Consider the following 20,201-nt stretch of genomic DNA (forward strand, 5'->3'; position numbering starts at 1 on the left):
GAGGGCCAATCAGAAGGCAGATTGTAGCCAGCCAATCAGGGCCCGGCTTAGCCATATAAAAGGCTGCCCAGAGCAGGAGCAGTCAGTCTGTCCCAGGCCTTCAGAGGGGAAGGTCTGTCTCCAGAGCTGGGAGGCCAGCACCACGGACAGCGCAGTGCAGGCCAGCCTGAGAGAGTGGGAGAAGGCCCTACTCCATAGCCTGCTAGGCGGCAGGCCTGGGAGGAGGAGGCCTAGCGTAGCGAAGGGCTGTTGGGGAAGCGGTCCAGAGGGATAGTCAGAGGAGGAAGGAGAAGGAAGACAGTGAGACTGTCACCCGAGGGCCTCTGGACCGGGACTCAGAGTAGTGGGCGGGCCTGAGTCCCCCCCCCTTTTCCCCCCCTTTGTTTGCTGTGCTGCCCCACGCACAGCCACGGGCCGCAGGGAGCGGCCGGTCAGAACCACACCGGGTCCTGGACTCTGAGGATCGGACTCGAGGGTGTGGGGCTGTTGTTTAACCCCCCCCCCCGGAAGGGGGTGTGATTGGACAAAGGGACACTGTCGGAGGGCAGTGCTCCGGAAGAGGACGCCGACGTTGGGAGCAATGCAAGTCCGTGCACCCCACAGAGGCGAGACGACAGGCGGAACGCCACCCAAAGAGGGCGCTCTACTGGCGCAAAACTAATTCCCCGAAGCGGCCAGGAGGAGGCGCCACAGCGGTGAGCTACCGACCCTGTCACACGTGGTGGAGAATGCGGGCATAGCGGTCCGCCCCTGATACGAGGGGCCAGCGCCAAGACTGCGGACTATTGCCCAGAGCAGTGCCGTGCACTGACAGACGGTCGACCCGGATTGTGGGTGCAGACCAGGACCCACCAAAGGGGTCCAGAGTGTGGGGGTTGAATCGGGAGTAACCCGCTGAACCCCAACATGGAGGCTGAGAAGCTATTAAAATGGCTGCTAGAGAAGCAGCAGGAGCAGTCGGCCCAGCAGCACCAGCAGCAGGTGCAAATGCTGCAGCAAATGACCACTCAGCAGCAGCTGCTGATGACTCAGCACCAAGAGAATCATCAGCAGCTCCTCCGAGAGTTGGCCACCCAGCAGCGGGTGCAGCAGGAACATTTGGTGCAACAGATGGCCGCACTATTACGGCCGACAGGAGGCACCCCTGCCGCCCCCATGGGAACCGGACTGGGAGACACCCCAGGGGCCCTACCGATACGCCTCACCAAGATGGGGCCCGAGGATGACCCAGAGGCCTATCTGGTGACTTTTGAACGGGTGGCGACTGCTGCCCGGTGGCCCTCAGAACATTGGGCCAAGTTACTAGCCCCTTATTTGACGGGGCAGGCTCAGGCCGCATATCGGAGCCTCGACTCCCGGGAAACGCTCGAGTACGCCCGAGTCAAGGCGGCCATCCTAGACCATACCGGCATTAGCCCAGAGACCTACCGACAGCGTCTCCGCAAGGAACAATATCCTCCTGGGGCCCGACCCCGCGCTGTGGCCCAACGCATCCGAGACCACTGCTGGAGGTGGTTGAACCCAGAGGGCCTGACGGGACCCCAGGTCGCGGAGATGGTAGCCTTAGAGCAGTTCACCCAGATCCTACCCCCGGGAGGGAGGGCCTGGGTACGACGGCATCGCCCGGCCACCCTCTCCACAGCAGTGGCCTTAATGGAGGATTACTTGTCGGCAGAGGGAGCGGAGGCGCCACCCCGAGCGGCCGGAAGCCTTGGTCGCAAGGGCGGCGCAGAGAAGGTAAACTCTTGTGGGGCGGGAGCCTCCGAACCACTGGCAGGCCACAGCCATGGGCGTCCGAGGCCTCCCAACTCTGAACCCCGACCCAAGTTACTACCGGGGACGACTCGGAGGGAGCGACAGCCCCCGGAGCGAACAGGCCCCCCCCGGAGGAGGCACAAGCACGGCCGAGACCCGAGAGAGGTGCTGGGACTGCGGTCAAGAAGGACATTTCCGGCGAGATTGCCCTTTTATGGACTGCAGCTACGGGCAGGCCTGGATGGCCGGACAACGGGCCCGGAAGAGAGGGGCAGGAAAGTTGATAGTCCCGGTCCGGGTGGAAGGGAACCCCACCAATCCCCTCGTAGATTCGGGGTGTAGTCAGACCCTCATACGAGAGGGGCTCGTCCCAAATCTCAATCTTTCGGGGCCCCCGATCTACCTACAGTGTGTGCATGGGGACATCTGCCAGTATCCCACAGCCTGGGTATAGATGGAAGTAGGCTGCCGAGAGGAGGGTCTCCGGGTAGGAGTGGCCCCCAGGCTAGCCTACCCGGTGGTGTTGGAACGAGATTGGCCCGGCTTCGGAGAGGTCCTCCTGAGATATCAGCCACCCAAGCCCCGACCAGACAGAAATATAGCACCAGGAACGGGGCTGCTTGGGCGCAGGCTAAGGGATGACCCCGGCGAGGGGACCTCCTCGACGGCGGAGACCCCTGCAAGTTGTCCTGGAGACACCCCGTTCGGTGGAGGACGCCCGGGTAGAGTTAGAGCGCGACGGGGACTTCTTACGGGAGCAACGAGAAGACCCAACCCTAAGCCGTGCCTGGGAACAAGCCACCAACCCTGCTATTGAGGGTGACGGGACGCCACGGACTCCACAGGGCCCCCGTTTCGAGGTACGGCAGGACGGCCTGTACCGAATAGCACAGGAACCCCAGACCCGGGAGACGTTCTGCCAGCTGTTGGTACCCCGGAGACTGCGAGCCGGCCTCCTCCACTTAGCCCATGCCAACCCTTGGGCCGGACACCTGGGACGTGAGAAGACCCTACAGAGGGTGGCCCGCCATTTTTTTTGGCCAGGCATCCACCGGGAAGTGGCAGACTTTTGTGCCTCGTGCCCAGAATGCCAGCGAGCCGGACCGAAAGGGGTAGCCCCCGCACCCCTGGTACCCATGCCAGTTGTGGGGGTACCCTTTGAACGGATCGGGATGGACCTCGTCGGCCTCCTGGAGCGAAGTAAGACAGGGAACCGCTTTATATTAGTAGTCCGTGCACTACGCAACACGCTATCCCGAAGCCGTTCCCCTAAAGACAGCGACGGCACCGACCATTGCGGGGGAATTGGTAAAGATTTTCGCCCGGGTGGGGATACCCGGGGAAATATTGACGGACCAGGGCACCAATGTGTCCTCCAAGTTAATAGCCGAGCTATGTCGCCTCCTCCATATCCGGACCCTCCAGACATCGGTGTACCACCCGCAGACCGATGGCTTGGTAGAGCGGTTCAATGGTACGCTAAAAGCCATGTTGCGGAAGTTTGTGGAGGAGGACCCCTCGCATTGGGACACCTTGTTGCCGGCCCTGCTGTTTGCAATAAGAGAGGTACCACAGGCCTCGACAGGGTTCTCGCCTTTTGAACTCCTATATGGCAGGCAGCCCAGAGGAATACTGGACCTCCTGAAAGAGGAATGGGAAACACAGGAAACACGGGTCCTTGGGTCCACACAATATGTGCTACAACTCCGGGAGCGACTCCGAACGTTAGGGGCCTTCGCCCGTGAGAACCTGGAACGGGCCCAGGCATGCCAGGAGCGCCTCTATAATCGAGGGGCTAGAGGGAGGAAGTTTGCCCCAGGCGATCGGGTGCTGCTTTTACTGCCCTCTGCCAAGTCGAAGCTCCTAGCCAAATGGCAGGGTCCCTATGAAGTGATCCGACGAGTGGGGTCAGTCGATTACGAGGTCAGACTACCTGGTCGACGGAAGGAGACACGCATTTATCACATTAATCTCCTAAAGGCCTGGAAGACCCGGGAAGCCATGTTCATCGGCCCGTCCACCCCAGAGTCGGAACTTGGACCCCTAGCAGGAGATCTTCCCGACCCCGGACCGGCTGTGGTGGGGTCAGGCCTCGACCCCAGACAGAGAGGACAACTGCAACAGATGGTGGAGGAGTTTTCAGATGTTTTATCGGCCCGCCCGGGCCGGACGACCCTAATGAGTCATCATATTGCCACAGACCCCGGGAAGAGGGTGACGGACAACCATCGACCGTTACCCAAGAAAATGTGGGACACCGTCCGGCGGGAGGTGGAGACTATGTTGGAGATGGGAGTGGTAGAGGAATCGACGAGCGAGTGGCGAAGCCCTATCGTCTTAGTACCGAAACCAGACGGGACGACCCGGTTTTGCATCGACTTCAGAAAGGTCAATGCTATCTCTCGTTTCGATGCCTATCCGATGCCGAGAGTGGATGAACTGTTAGAGCGCCTCGGGGGAGCCAAGTACCTGTCAACCTTAGATTTGACTAAAGGATATTGGCAGATCCCACTGACGCCAAACTCCCGGGCGAAGACTGCCTTCCCTACACCTTTCGGCCTCTTCCAGTTCGTAACCATGCCATTCGGGTTACACGGAGCTGCAGCCACGTTTCAACGCCTGATGAACAAGGTCCTCCAACCCCATGACCAATACGCGGCGGCGTACATAGATGATATCGTGGTTTACAGCCTCGACTGGGAGAGCCATTTACACCACCTGGCAGCAGTGTTACAAGCCCTCAGAGCGGCCGGCCTGACAGCTAACCCGGCGAAATGTCACTTGGGTCAAGAAGAAGTGACCTACCTGGGATACACGGTAGGAGGGGGGAAACTAACACCCCTGATTAGCAAGGTACAAGCCCTCAGAGATGTACCCACCCCCACGACTAAGAAACAAGTACGCCAGTTTTTAGGACTGGCTGGGTACTATCGCCGTTTTGTGCCAGACTTCGCATCTATAGCCGCTCCCTTGTCAGACCTAACGAAGAACTCCCAACCTCGACAGGTACAGTGGACTACGCAATGCGAGCGAGCCTTTAACACACTCAAGGAACGGCTCACTCAAGAACCAGTACTACGACACCCCGACTTCGCGAAAGAGTTTATACTCCAAACAGACGCTTCGGAAGCAGTACTCTCCCAGGAAGTAGACGGGGAGGAACATCCCGTACTGTATTTAAGTCGGAAGCTGTTCCCCCGGGAAAGACATTTCTCAACGATAGAGAAAGAGGCCCTGGCGGTACGGTGGGCTATCGATGCCCTTCGTTACTACCTGCTAGGGAACAGTTTTAAATTAATCACAGATCACGCCCCATTGCGATGGATCCACAGCATGAAAGACACGAATGCTAGAATTATGCGGTGGTACCTCGCCCTCCAGCCTTACGACTTCCAGGTGCTCCACCGACCGGGTAAGGCCCATACTAACGCCGATTTCTTCTCCAGGCTAGGGGAGGAGGGTGAAGAATCGGATCAAGGAGGGGGGTCCTTAGCCCAGGGGGTGGTCTGCGAGGGGGCAGCCAAGCCCCCATCCAACTGCCAAGGTCCTAGACAGTTAGCCCTGACGGCAGAAGATCCGTCACGCTCGTACGGGGTGTGTCCCAAATGCACGGAGAGTGCGAGAGGAGGGAGCATACCCCCGCCTAGGCAGACGGCCCTGGGAGAAGAACCCTTGCGGGAAGCCCCTGTGGAGGACCAGCCCACACTCCTGGAACCGCCAAGGACTGTGACTTCACCAGGTCGAGAGGGAGCCTCACTGTGGGAGGGACCAGCAGAGGCGGTGGACCACGAGACCCGTGGAGAATCAGGGAACCCGTGGGACACTCCGGCAGCTGAACGGGTAGGAGGCAGTTTCAGGGAATCGACGGACTGGTACGTCGGACCCGGTAAGCCTCAGCGTGTTTCGGTGGGACCCCCCCGCTGAGACGGTGGATAAGCCGGGTTGCCTGGTAGCACAGACTAATTTCCGTGACTTTGGGACCAGTAGGCCATGGGGCCCCGAGACAAGGGCTAAGTTTCTGGACTCTGAGCCGGTAAGCCGAGCCACTGTGGGATAAAGGCTAAGTTCCGAGCTCCTGAACATTAGGCCGATTAGGATACCTTTCCCCCCCCCCCTGGGAAGGTTCTTAACGGGGAGGGTGTGTGGTGGGGCGATTGCCCCACACTCAGAGAGGGTGGGCTGCAACAGGCCTAGGCGCCTGCGCAGTCGCCCAACCAATCAGGGAAGGGCTTACAGAGGGCCAATCAGAAGGCAGATTGTAGCCAGCCAATCAGGGCCCGGCTTAGCCATATAAAAGGCTGCCCAGAGCAGGAGCAGTCAGTCTGTCCCAGGCCTTCAGAGGGGAAGGTCTGTCTCCAGAGCTGGGAGGCCAGCACCACGGACAGCGCAGTGCAGGCCAGCCTGAGAGAGTGGGAGAAGGCCCTATTCCATAGCCTGCTAGGCGGCAGGCCTGGGAGGAGGAGGCCTAGCGTAGCGAAGGGCTGTTGGGGAAGCGGTCCAGAGGGATAGTCAGAGGAGGAAGGAGAAGGAAGACAGTGAGACTGTCACCCGAGGGCCTCTGGACCGGGACTCAGAGTAGTGGGCGGGCCTGAGTCCCCCCCCCCCTTTTTCCCCCCCTTTGTTTGCTGTGCTGCCCCACACACAGCCACGGGCCGCAGGGAGCGGCCGGTCAGAACCACACCGGGTCCTGGACTCTGAGGATCGGACTCGAGGGTGTGGGGCTGTTGTTTAACCCCCCCCGGAAGGGGGTGTGATTGGACAAAGGGACACTGTCGGAGGGCAGTGCTCCGGAAGAGGACGCCGACGTTGGGAGCAACGCAAGTCCGTGCACCCCACAGAGGCGAGACGACAGGCGGAACGCCACCCAAAGAGGGCGCTCTACTGGCGCAAAACTAATTCCCCGAAGCGGCCAGGAGGAGGCGCCACAGCGGTGAGCTACCGACCCTGTCACAGGCCACCATCAGGGAGTGACAACGTGGAGGTTATCTTGGGCCTGGGAAGCAGCAGTAAACATAGGAACACACAGGCCTGGTCCACACTAACCCCCCACTTCGGACTAAGGTACGCAAATTCAGCTACGTTAATAACATAGCTGAATTTGAAGTACCTTAGTCCGAACTTACAGCGGGTCCAGACACAGCAGGGAGGCTCCCCCGTCGATGCCGCGTACTCCTCTCGCCAAGCTGGAGTACCGGCGTCGACGGCAAGCACTTCCAGGATCGATCCGGGATCAATTTATCGTGTCTAGACCAGACACGATAAATCGACCCCAGAACATCGATTGCCTGCCGCCGGACCCGGAGGTAAGTGTAGACGTACCCACAGTAGGGATGTTCGGACTAGTGGTCCATCTAGTTCACTATCCTGTCTCCAGACACAGGATTACAGGTAGCAAATACAGATGTGTAATGTACAAGTAGCAAGTACAGATTTGTAGAGATGTCGCAAATAGTTTGCTCAGTCCTGCAAGGTGCCTGTCCTTGATCCAGCAAAGCGCTAGCGCATGTGCTTAACTTCTTTGGGACTATTCACATGCTTAAAGTTAAGCATGTGCACAAGTGCTTTGCTGGACTGTGGTCAGTTCAGGGCCGGCGCAACCCATTAGGCGACCTAGGCGGTCGCCTAGGGCACTAACATTTGGGGGGCGACGACCGTGGTGGCTGGATCTTCCGCCGCCTCTATCGGGGGCGGCATTTCGGGGGCGGGACCTTCCGCCGTCTCTGTCGGGGGCGGCATTTCTGGGGCAGGTCCTTCCACTGCCTAGGGCGGCAAAAATCTGACAGCACCCCTGGGTCAGTGTGGTCAGCACCTTGCAGGATCGAGCCCTGTGTTTGTACTGAGCACTCACTGAATAATTTTAACCAATAGACACATTCGTAAAAATCCAAGCAGTTGATGGATAATTAAGAAAAAGGGGCTAATTTTATCAAATAAATTATTATTCATTAATAGATTCATGTATAGCATCCCTATCAGTAGTCTTATCCTAGAAACTGCATATCCTGTCTGTGGTGCTGTCTGATAAAGAGAAAAAAGATTGTCCAGTGGTTAGGGCACTGGCCTGAGACCCCAGTTCAATTCTTTGCTTTGCTGCAGGCTTCCTATGTGACTTTGAGCAAATCCACATAGTTTCTCCGTGCCTCAGGTCCCCATCTGCAACATGGGTTAATAGCACTTCCCTATCTCATAGGGATGTTGGGAGGATAAATACATTAAAGACTGTGAGGGGTTCAGATACTACAGTGATGAGGGCCATATAAGCATTTTAGATAAATAACATGCTCTGTTTTTGAATGGTACCCCAGGGAGTATGTAGGATCACTTAATGTTTCAGGCTGTCTGATGAAAACTCATATAGTATACACAACAGTGCCTAAATTGGGATTGAGTTACAACTGTGGCAGGTGGCCACAAAATCTTCAGTAGTTTTGTGCTTTATTTCTAGTTTTGTAAAATGTTCCCATCACCTCTGGGTGCTTCAGTCTTGCTCACATACAAACATAGTTTTTTTTTCATTTAATGCACTCAGCAAAGCTTGTCTTTTCCAACATATGTTCAGGAGAAAGTCCCATCCAATGAAGTGGGCTGTAACCCACAAAAGCTTATGCTCAAATAAATTTGTTAGTCTCTAAGGTGCCACAAGTACTCCTGTTCTTTTTGCGGATACAGACTAACATGGCTGCTACTCTGAAAACTAAAACTAGAAACAATCAGACCTAATAAACTGGGGAAGATTATTTTAAAGATGTGCATGTGCACATAACTTCATGTGTACCATAACTATTCTATGCTGTTTCTGGTACACAAGCAACCATGCATATCAGACTCTGCAAGTGGCAGTGTTTCTATTAGTGTTGTATTGTGTGTGTATGTCCCATAGGGATAAGTGAAGCCAGAGAAAGTTTCAGATTTCATGAAATCTTTAAACAATTTCTGAATATTTCAAATATGCTGGGATGGGACAGCTGTTCTACGTGGCTGCCCGAGACTAGGCTTGACTACACTTTTCAAAATGTTCTAACTTCTACGTGACACACATTTTCCATATTTTACCATATTTGGCTACTTGTTTATTCTTTCAATGGATGGTCCATAAAATAGTCTAAGGTAGAATCACTGACTATCTACTAGGCAGGGGTCCTAAATTACAGTGTGCTAGACAAATTAGATTTGAGAGTTTATATCTTGCATTTCCATCTGTCTGCAATTCCCTGTATAGTATCAATTGAATAAGGCTTTGGTCTCCATTCTCTGTCCTGCATTTAAATGGCAGATGAAGTGATTCCTATAATGCAGGAGTTGCAAAGTTAGTTAAGCACTTTTAGAACCTTCTGGAGTCCATGAAAGTTGCAATGTAAATGTTAGTTATTATTACCAAATGTAAGTCAACAGGAAGCTCTTGCAAACTTATGTGGTGCTCACTGTTGCTGCAGAGTTTGGCAATCCTTCTTGTTTCTGTCTGCCCAATATATAAGAATCCAGTATTAACCTCTCATGCCCAGCACTTTTTACACCGTCTTTTGAGCCACCAGCTCCTTCCTTATTTCCTTTTTTAAGCATTTTTGGGGAGATACATAATATGGCTATCAGGGCTGGCTCCAGGCACCAGCAAAGGAAGCAGGTGCTTGGGGTGGCCAATACAAAGGGGTGGCACGTCCGGGCCTTCAGCAGGAATTCGGCGGCAGGTCCCTCAGTCTCTTTCTCTTTGAGCTGCCGCCGAAGTGCCGCCGAAGAGGAAGAGAGGGAGTGAAGGACCTGCTGCCGAATTGCCGCCGAAGAATGAAGCGACGTGATAGAGCTGCCGTCCAAGTGCCGCCAATAGCCTTTTTTTTTTTTTTGCCACTTGGGGCGGCAGAAAAGCTGGAGCCGGCCCTGATGGCTATTGTTCATCAGCAATTGTCCCAACCAAGTTGTGATCGGAGTCCCAGGAGAGCCAACTGAGGTCACTCAATAGGGTGAACTGCAAAGAATGGGGCAGACAATCCCCCAAAGCTGGTAGATATTCCAATACTTAGACTTACCAAAGCAGCACAAAACAGCTTCCCAGAAGCCAACAACACAGTTCCCTTAAAGCAACCCAGCCTTAGCCCTGCACCCAGACACCCAAGTCAAATATGATGAAAATCTTATTCATCATATAAAAAGTTCTACCAATCCCAAAGGATCAGACACATTACCTCCCAGGTTAATGAATATTCCAGATCTTACCCAAATATACACACACAGCCAATTCTTATTAACTAAACTAAAATTTATTAAAAAAGAAAAGAGAGAGAATTGGTTAAAAGATCAGTGTACATACAGACATGAGTTCAATTCTTGAGGTTCAGATTCATAGCAGAGATGATGAGCTTCGTAGTTGCCAAGAGTTATTTCAGAAATAGTTCATAGGTTATAGTCCAATGTTTGTATTCAGGACAGGCCACTCAGTGCTGGGATCTCAGTCCTTATGGCTTAGGCTTCCCCTGCATGAGGCCTCAAGCAGATCTGAGATTACAGGAATAGGACCCAAGCCATTTTTATACAGTTTCAGGCCCTCTTGTGACAGCTTGGAGTCCCTCGGTGAACAATAGGCACTCATGGGGACTTTGAAGTAGACTGTTTCCAAAGCATCACTGGTAATTATTCACACAGATTAACATAAGGCAATTGCCTGTTTTTCCGCCATTCACAGATGATTTGCTATACACTTTAAAGAGAGATGCATACAGCAATAGTCTATGGGCTCGGCTACACTTGCATCTGTAGAGCTCTCTGGGTTAAACCCGCCTTCGGAGAGCGCACTAGGGAAAGTGCTGCAGTCTGTCCACACTGACAGCGCACTGGCGTGGCCACACTTGCGGCATTTGCAGCACATTGGGAGCGGTGGATTATGGGCAGCTATCCCAGCATTCAAGTGGCTGCAACGTGCTTTTCAAATGAGGGGGGTGGGGTGGAGTGTGTTGTTTGTATGTGGGGGGAGAGAGAGAGAGAGTGGGTTTTTGGAGTGCTGAGTATGTCAGCACGTTATCTTGTAAGTTCCGATCTCCCTAGCCCCCCTGCCTCTCACTCACTCACTCAGTAAACATTTGCTTTGCCCTGTTGCAGATAAGCAGCCACTGTCTGAAACGGAGCTCTGAAAAGGCACTTCCGCATTCCGATTTCACAACAAAGAGAAGAGAGGCCACTTGACTTAAGGGGGTTCTGGGACGTTTTCGGAGGTGAGTCAGAATGCTGTAACATAACTCCTCGTTCACACTGGCCCTGGGGCGTCTCAGCAAATACGCAACAGCCGTTATCCCTCTTGTGGAGGTGAAGTACCAGGAGCGCTCTAGCCAGGGAGTCAGAGTGCTCTACATGCCCTGCCAGTGCGGACGGGGATTAAGGTAGAGCACTCTGGGAGGCTTTATTGTGGTAGAAAGTGCCAGTGTAGCCAAGCCCTATGTTTACAGTTCATTTAAATGTTAAGATGTCCTTTTGATCTCCGAATTAACAGAATACAGCATAGACAGGGACTATTTGATTACATTGTTGACCTCTACCAATATATATGTAAATACACAAAAACACAAACATTATCTCCCCATATGTCTTTAAGGGTTGAATTTGAGTCATTTATCCTGCAGGATGCTTAACCCTTTCTGGTCATGCGTCACAATATTGTTCATCAGCAGTTGTCCCAATCAAGTCATGGAGTCTGGATCCTCATTCGGATCAGACTTTGAAATTCTCTAAAGTTGGGATGAGAGCATTAGTTGCAGTATTTGGCCTAAACCCAGTCTCTGCTATTTACTTGCATATGTCAACTGTAGAGTTTTATACATCTTTGCAGTAGTCTGAGGCCTGCTGTGTTAAGAACTGCTTAATGAGGAGTAATTGATGATTAGTTCAGGTGATTTCCTATGATCCCATAAAAAGATGGTGATGATCTGAAGACAATAAAAATGCATTGGTGGTTCATATCAACATCTTGTTTTTTCAATAGATAACAGAGCAGAGGTAACTTTGCTCCAGCTGTTGCACACCACAAAGCAGATATATTTGAGCTAAAATCTTTTAATTACCTTTTTATTTTTTGCATGGTGCTTTGCAGTTTGAGTTTATGAAGCAATGTCCAATGTCATGCTAATCAATAGTTTGATGTAACTGTTGAACAGATTTCTATTTCCTTGGTTCTGTGGAAATTATACCTATGTTAAGAAGCAAAACTTAAATTCTGGCTTTCTGTGTGATATCAAAGAAGCAACACAAGCATAATATCTTTCTAAATGAAATGCACCAGAAGGGAATTAAAGCATTTCTTCTTCCTTGGAGCCTTTTACTATTCAAAATTTACGGAATGATTCAATAATATATTTGAGATTACAAACAATACCTCCCCTTGCTCCTTAAAAAAATCTGGACATAGGAACAATTGAAAATATTTTCATAAATGGGAACACAAGTTTACCAGTAGCTAAACTGGGGAATATGCCACTTCTTTAAGTTCTATATTTCTGTTCTATATTCATTACAGTATTGCTTTGCTGCTCCATAGTTCTGTATTAGCTCCCCAAGCTTTAAAGATGCAAGGGGTTGAATTATGCACAAACAGTGCTCAAGGGGCCCCTGCTAGTCTTTAATTATAATCTTTTCTGGGTCAGATTAATAATTCATGGGCTATTTCTGTGTGAAAGGAGATACGTTGCTTCATCTTTTGTCATCTTTTAAGGCCTCTCCTCTAACAGGACTCAGGCCAGATAGGTTCATTTGAGGATTAAACTTCAGACAAAGGGTAGCTACCAGGTATGTGGATGGGTATTCAGTAACGGTCATTTTTAGCTGAAAATCCATAAAATATGTCCAAACTATTAGACCGTCTCCCAAGGGAAGTGGTGTAAAACCCATCATTTGAGACATTTAAAATGAGACTGAAATGAACCACTAAAATGAACCACTGAAAATTACACTGTAGGGAATAATCCTGCATTGAATGGGAGCTTTACACTGAATAGATCTATGTGAAATTCACAATTTTTGGTGGTGGTGGTGATAGCCAAAAAATATGTGGGAAATTTCCTTTATTGCCATTTCATAAATGTTCACATTTTATTTTATTCACATTTTTGACTGAAATGGCTATTTTTCACATGGAAAATCTGAAAATCTGCATTCGTATATTTTTTAGATGAAAAAGCCATCTTGGCTTGGGCCCATTTTCACTGGGCAAGGGGTCCACTTGTAGGTGAGTGATTCATGTAAATTAGTGAAAATGAGCCCAAGTTGTGAGTTCATAACCAAAGGTCAAGGCTGGAATACTGACAGTTTTGCATTTCATTATGTGTATTTTATACAAGTTTAATCTAATTCCATTCCTGGTTCTTATACTGTCCTTTGAAATTCTTGCTACCCCACTGTCTGTTTCTTACTTTTTTTAAAGAACATAGGGCTAAAATATGGCTTTTGGATACTGCCTGAAAGGGTAGGGTGAAGGCACATCAGCCCATGGGCGCTCCAGGCAACAAACAGGCTTAATATCTCAGAGAGTATTGGTCAAAGCATGTCCTGCTAAAGGGGAAAGGAGGAGCTCCCTTGCACTGACTTAGCACCTCAGATCAGTGCAGAGGAGCATATGATCATGGCCCTTCCCCACCACTATCAGAGAAGAATTATCCAGTGGTGTGGGCTCCAGCCTAGGATTTAGAATACCTGGGTTCAAGTCTATGCTTGACCACAGACTTCCTATGCAACTCTGTGTATGTCATTTAGCCTCTCTGTGCCTTGGTTCCCCATTTGTATTATGGGGATGTAAAGGTCCGGTGTGGGGGTTGGGCCCTCTCAGGGGCCGTCGGGAGCCAGGCCGCCTCACTACACGGCCTGGATCGGTCTCTGCAAGGGGCTACCGCCTTCCGTCAGGGCTAGGCAGCAACCCTGGTCCGGGCTCCGGTTCTCACTGCCGGAGCTGGGAAGTACAAAGTCAGTCAAGCCCACGCGCTAGCTCAGGGCAGGCAACACACAAGGGTTCACGGGGCTCAGAACCTTCCTGAAGGCTGAGCACTCACACAGTTAGTAGGCCCAGGCCCTTAGTCAGGGCGGGGCAACAAACAATAGTTCAGGGCTCAGGACCTTGTATCAGGAGCTGAGCAGCAACAGAGTCAGTAAGCCCAGGCCCTTAGTCAGGGCGGGGCAACAAACAATAGTTCAGGGCTCAGGACCTTGCGTCAGGAGCTGAGCAGCAACAGAGTCAGTAAGCCCAGGCCCTTAGTCAGGGCGGGGCAACAAACAATAGTTCAGGGCTCAGGACCCTGTATCAGGAGCTGAGCAGTAACAGAGTCAGGACGCCCCCAAGCCCTTAGTCAGGGCGGGCAACAAACAATAGTTCAAGGGGTTCGGGTCCGTGGATCAAGAGCTGAGCACTGGCAAACTCAGGACGCCCCAAGCCCTTAGTCAGGGCGGGGCAACAAACAATAGTTCAGGGCTCAGGACCTTGTATCAGGAGCTGAGCAGCAACAGAGTCAGTAAGCCCAGGCCCTTAGTCAGGGCGGGGCAACAAACAATAGTTCAGGGCTCAGGACCCTGCGTCAGGAGCTGAGCACTAACAGAGTCAGTAAGCCCAGGCCCTTAATCAGGGCGGGGCAACAAACAATAGTCCAGGGCTCAGGACCTTGCGTCAGGAGCTGAGCAGCAACAGAGTCAGTAAGCCCAGGCCCTTAGTCAGGGCGGGGCAACAAACAATAGTTCAGGGCTCAGGACCCTGTATCAGGAGCTGAGCAGTAACAGAGTCAGGACGCCCCCAAGCCCTTAGTCAGGGCGGGCAACAAACAATAGTTCAAGGGGTTCGGGTCCGTGGATCAAGAGCTGAGCACTGGCAAACTCAGGACACCCCAAGCCCTTAGTCAGGGCGGGGCAACAAACAATAGTTCAATTGCGATGCCGGAACGCTGGCTGGAGGGGGAAGCTGCCACCCGTAAGTGGGGTGGCAGGGGGGACACAGGCCCACCCACTCCACTGTGTCCCAGCCCAGGGCCCTAAGAGCGGCAGTCAGTCTGCCGCTGTGTCGGTGGGGTCCTGACCGCAACACACCGACATTGGCTCCTCTGCTGTAGCCAGACTGGGGTCAGCTACCCCCAGGCTACTTTCCATTTCCCCCTCCATTGGTACCTGCTCATCGCTGGGCTCAGCAGCGGGGTCCCACACCATGGGTTCCTCAGCTCGCAGAGGGTCGTCTGGGTCGGGCTGCTCCTCCGGTCTCGGGTCAGGGGGGCGCTCGGACTCCCCCTCGAGGTACTGTGCCCGGGGCAGGCTCGGCCACTCCACTTTGGGGTACCTTGCTCGGGGAAGGCTCAGCCAATCCACGTCGGGGTACCTGGCTCTGGGGAGGTCCGGTCGGCCGGCGTCCGGGTATCTGGCTCTGGGGAGGCTCGGTCCGTCCGCGTCCGGGTACCTGGCTCTGGGAAGGCTCGGTCTAGCCGGAGCTCGCACCGGCACGTCTGGCCTCTCCGGCCGCTGGGCTCCAACTGAGTGCTGGGGCCTGGCTTTTATACTTCCTGTCCCGCCCCTTGACTTCCGGGGGGCGGGAACAGGTGGCGGTGGCTCCGCCCACTTGGGTGCCAATTCAGGCTCCTCTCTTTCAGGGGCCGTCGGGAGCCAGGCCGGAGCTTTCTGTGCTCCCTTCTCCCTCCGTTCTCCCTGGCCCTCTCCTGCTGCTGCTTGCTGCTCTCGCTGTTGCTGCCGCTGCCGCTGCTGCTGCGTGAGTGAGTGAGTGCGGAGGGGGGGGCCTTGCCGGCCTGCCCCCCCCCCTCGCCCTCGCCTCCGGAGGGAGAAGCATCGGCCCCCCCACACCAACACCGATACCATCTGGGGGCCCACCTGTCTGCTTGCTTGCCTGCCTGGCCGGTTGCCCGGCCGGCTGACTGCCACTCGCTGCTGCTGTTGTTCCTGTGTGGGAGCCGCTGCCTCCGTCGCGGAGAGCGAAGAGACTGCGTCCCTGGTTCGAGAGATTGTGGAGGGGGTTGTTTGAGAACTGTGTTTCGAGTGACTTTGCCATCTTTACTCCTGGGGTGGTGGTGCCCCCGGTCGCGTTAGGAGTGCGGACGGACCTGAGCCTCTCGCTCGTGATTCCTCGGAGTGGAAGCCGCCGCTTGCCAGAAAACTCCGAGGTCGACTTGGGAGCCTGCTGTCCCGTCCCCCGTAGCGGACTGTTGAAGGGAGCGCGGGGGGGGGGGGGGTGCGGTGCCCCCCCCTTCGTCCATCTGCTCCCCCTTTGCCACCACCCCCACCGCCGACAGCTGCCGACGACCCCTCCACCGCCCCGCGTGCCACCTAGACCTGCTTTTCGCCCCTCGGCGGGGCTGTTTGCTCCCCCCGCCTCTTCCATCGTCCGGGACTGTTTACTTGCAGCAGTGAACGGCAGAGCCTGCGCTTCGCGAGCGCTGTGGGTGCACCTTTTCCCCCGCCCTGGACTTCTCCTGCCCCCCAACTGCGTTTAGCTGGTGGGGTCCCCTCCCTGTAGCCCCCTCTGTATTGGTTGGCCCTACCTTACCCCCCTCCTTTTAAGCCCCTTCGGTTTATTTTTTAGGTGCCCATTCCCCCGCCCCCCTCAGTTCCTAGCCTGCTGGCTGTGTTCCCGGCCCTGTCCTTGGGCTGCGGCTGGCTGGAGTTTCTCCTCCTACCCCTCCTTGTCCTTGGGCTGCAGCTGGCTGGACATTCCATTCTGTTTCTGAGCCGCTGCTCCGGTGCGCCCCCCCCCTTCGCCCCCCCGTGCGCGCTTGTGCCCCCGTTTTGTTGCCCCCCTCTTTGCACTGTTCACCCCCCCCTTTACTGTTGTTGTAGTCCCCCCCGCCCCAGTGCAGCCGGGGGAGCCGGCTTTCTTTTTTTTGGCACCTGTGCCCCGCCCCTCTCTTTTCGCTCCTGTGTGCCCTCTCCATTGGCACCCTCCTCCCCAGCCTGCAGCCTAGCGGGGAGGAGTGGTTGCTTTTTCCTCGTTCCCCCATTACCCACCCCGGGGGCGCCCTCCTCCCCTTCCGTAGCTTTCTAGGAGGGAGTGGTTAGCCCCCTCCCCCTTCTTCCCCGCTTTCCCTGGCCCGTTTGCTGGACCCTCCTCCTCTGTCCTTTGCTTAGAGGGGCGGAGCAGCTGCAGGTTGTAATGGCAGGGGACTCTGCCCCTGTCCCTTCCCCTGCCCCTGCCCCTGAACCCCCGTCCGCCCCAGTGGCCGGCCCCTCGGCTGGCCCTGTCCTGGACACCACCGCTGCCACGGCTGCCCCCTCCACCGGCAGGAAGGGCCAAGGGAGGAAGAAGGGCAAGGGCCCCGCCCGTGGAGCCAAGCCTCCTGCGGGCGGGGCTGCAATCCCCGCCGCGGCCCCGACACCGGCCGCAGCCCCTCCCTCTCCTGCCGTCCCTTCCACCAGCTCTGGTGGCGCTCCACCTCCGGCCCCCAGAGCATACGCCCAGGTGGCCGCCGCCTCTTTGCGTGCTGCCACGCCGTCCGCCCCGACCACCGCCTCCGGACCCATCCCTGGTGACCGCGGCCCCTTCCCCTCGCTGACGAGGAGGCACGGCGTCCGTTGCCACTTGGTGCCTGCCTCGCCCCACATTGAAACGTATGTGCGGGCGTTGGCGAGGGTGGTGGGGCCTACGGCCATCGTGGCGGCCTCCAAAATGTATGGGAAGGCCGTGTTCTTCCTGGCGTCGGAGGCCGCCGCGCAGGAGGCGGTGGAAAGAGGCCTGGCGGTGGGGGGCGTGTTTGTCCCCTTGGAGCCCCTGGAGGACCTGGGCGTACGGGTGCTCTTGACCTCCGTCCCGCCCTACCTCCCCAACGCCGCTCTGTTGCCTGCCCTCTCCACCCTGGGGAAGCCCATTTCCATTCTGAGCCCTCTCTCGTTGGGCTGTAAGGACCCCGCCCTCCGGCACATCCTGTCTTTCCGCCGGCAGGTCCAGCTCCAGCTGCCGCCGGCGGCGGGTGCCAGAGTGGCGCTCGAGGGGTCCTTCCTGGTGCCCTACCGGGGGGCCCATTATCGGGTCCACTATTCGACGGGGGAGGCCCGGTGCTTCCTCTGCCGGGCGCAGGGGCATGTCCGGAGGGACTGTCCCCTAGCCCGGCCTGGAGGGGCGTCCGAGACCCCCGGGGCCCGGGAGGGTGCCGGCCCTGTCATCGCCGGCAACCCTAGCGGTTCGGACACTGCTGCTGCCGCCGCCCCTCCTCCTTCTGCCGCGGTTCCCGCTCTGGCCGCGGAGACGGCCGAGCGGGCGGGCCTTGCCGTCGCCGACCCTGGATCGGCGGGGCATGTGGAGGAGGGGGCGGGGCGGCTTCCGCCGGCCGCGGGGAAGGGCCCGCCCCAGGGGGAGGTTTCCCTCCCCGCTGCTGTCCCTCCGCCCCTGCCGCCCCGAGCCCCGAAGCCATCGCCCTTGCCCTCTGGCCCCGCCCCTGCTGACCGGCCCTCCACCTCCTCTTCCACCTTGGGGGGCTGGGTGACCGTCCGAGGGAAGCGCGGCGCCCGCAGGTCGCGGGCTCTCTCCCTCCCCTCTGATGAGGAGGGAGAGCAGGCCCCCCGAAAGATGCCGCGGGGGGCCGACGTTGTTAGTTCTGTTTCCGCGCCCCCGGACGGTGCCCAGCAGGAGGTGCCGGCCATGGAGACCGTGGATGCCGTGGCAGCGGCTAGGGAAACTTCTGTCCCTTTTGTTGGGCCCACGCCTGAGGAGGCTTCAGCAGCGGTTCTCCCGGCCCTTGCTCCGTCTGTGCCCCCCGCCGCCGCCGCCGATGCCGGGGCGGCCTTTGTCCCTGTGACTGGCGGGGAGGTGGCCGGGGCCGAGGGGACCGCTTTCGCCTCCATTTTTGATGAGATCGAGGCCCTGGGTCTGACCCCGGTTACCCAGGGGGAGGACGACCCTCCGCCAGCGGGCCCCGATCCGGGTGCTGGCTTAGTCCCGCCCCCTTCTCCTGCTCCCGGTTCCTCGCCCCACTCTGCCGCTCCCGACTTAGTCCTGGGAGAACCCTTAGCCCTACCTGCCAGCCCGGCCGCGACTACCATCTCGTGCACGGCCGCCGAGCCCCTCGGGGCGACAGCCGTTGCTGAGCGGCCGGTTCCTGCCCCCGATCCTGCCCCTTCCATCGTTCCTGCCCCTGAGGCTTCCCCTGTCCCTGCTGCCTCCGTCCCCTCGGATGCTGACCTTGGCCGAGGGGAGCCGCAGTCTAGCGGCTTGGCAGCAGGAGATGAGGAGCCCGTTCCCGCTCCCGTCCCTGATCCTGTCCCCTCTCCTGCCCAAGTCCCTGTTCCCGCCTCGAGCCCCGCCCCTACTCCCGCCCTTGCCCCAGATCCTGTCCCCGAGGTGTCTCTGTCTGCCACCTCTGGTGTTACTGCCGCCCTCGGGGTTGTCGCATTTCCGTTGCCTGCAGACAACCCTCAGGGGACGGTTTTCGTGTCTCCCCTTCCTGCCACTGTGGAGGCTGCGTTGTTCCCTCAGCCGCCCTCTCCTTTGCCGGGGATGGGGACGGGCTGCCCGGCGCAGCAGCGCCGGAACTCGGCCCCTTGTATGTCCGTCACTGTGGGCTGCGAGGACCCTTCAGGGGCCCCGCCGGAGGATGGCGGCGGCTTGGCCGCTGCCTCCCCCTCCGCGCTGCGGGATGAGCTGCGCCTCTTTCTATCGGATTCCCGTGGTTCCCAGGGTAAGGTGCAGCTCGCCCTTCAGCGCTGGGGGGACTTCCATCTCGTCCTCCGGGCCGTGCAGGCGCTTTTGGGGGAGGGGCGGGGGTCCGGTCGGCGGGACATCGCGGCCTATCGGCGGGCCCGCAGATTCCGCGACTCCCTTTTGACCTTCGGAGTCGAAACCGGGATCTTGCGGGGCCCGCTGGGGGCCGATGGTCCCTCCGCCCGTGAGGATCTGCCCCAGCCCTCCGCATGACAGTTACCACCTTTGCATCGCTGAACACTCGGGGCTGTAGGGTGGGTCTCCGCAGGAGCCAGGTGCTCTCCTTCCTTCGGGAGGGGGGGTACTCTGTGATTTTCCTGCAGGAGACCCACACGGCTCCGGCCGTCGAGGCTAGCTGGCGGCTGGAGTGGGGAGACGGGGTTTATTTTAGCCACCTCAGCGCCCATTCGGCTGGGGTGGCCACCCTGTTCTCCCCGGGGCTGCGGCCTGAGGTGCTGGGGGTCGCCGAGGTCGTGCCGGGCCGCCTGCTGCACGTCCGGGCCCGTGTGGAGGGGCTGGTTCTGAACTTGGTCAACGTTTATGCCCCGAACGCGGGCCTGGAACGAGTGCCTTTCTATCAGCGGGCGGCGGCCTTCCTCGGCACTCTGGATTCTCGCGAGTGCCTGGTCCTGGGCGGGGACTTTAACACCACCCTCGAGGACCGGGACCGCTCCGGGCTTGAAAATTCCCAGGCAGCCGCGGGCGTCCTCAGGGAGATCGTAGACCATCACTCCCTGGTGGACGTCTGGCGCGAACACCACCCGGACGACGACACCACCTTCACCTATGTCCGGGTGGAGGA

At 56.7% G+C, this 20,201-nt stretch overlaps 1 protein-coding gene across 1 annotated transcript; it reads left to right on the plus strand.

The window, feature by feature from the left end:
- Positions 1-1,209: 1,209 nt before the first annotated feature.
- Positions 1,210-4,906, plus strand: LOC135983256 (uncharacterized). The gene is made up of 3 exons (XM_065594063.1): positions 1,210-1,737; positions 3,031-4,529; positions 4,762-4,906. Exons 1-3 carry the CDS (start codon positions 1,210-1,212, stop codon positions 4,904-4,906), a joined length of 2,172 nt encoding a protein of 723 aa, XP_065450135.1.
- Positions 4,907-20,201: the final 15,295 nt, after the last annotated feature.

This window comes from Chrysemys picta, chromosome 4 (assembly GCF_011386835.1).
Source record: "Chrysemys picta bellii isolate R12L10 chromosome 4, ASM1138683v2, whole genome shotgun sequence".
NCBI classification, from domain to species: Eukaryota; Metazoa; Chordata; order Testudines; family Emydidae; genus Chrysemys; species Chrysemys picta.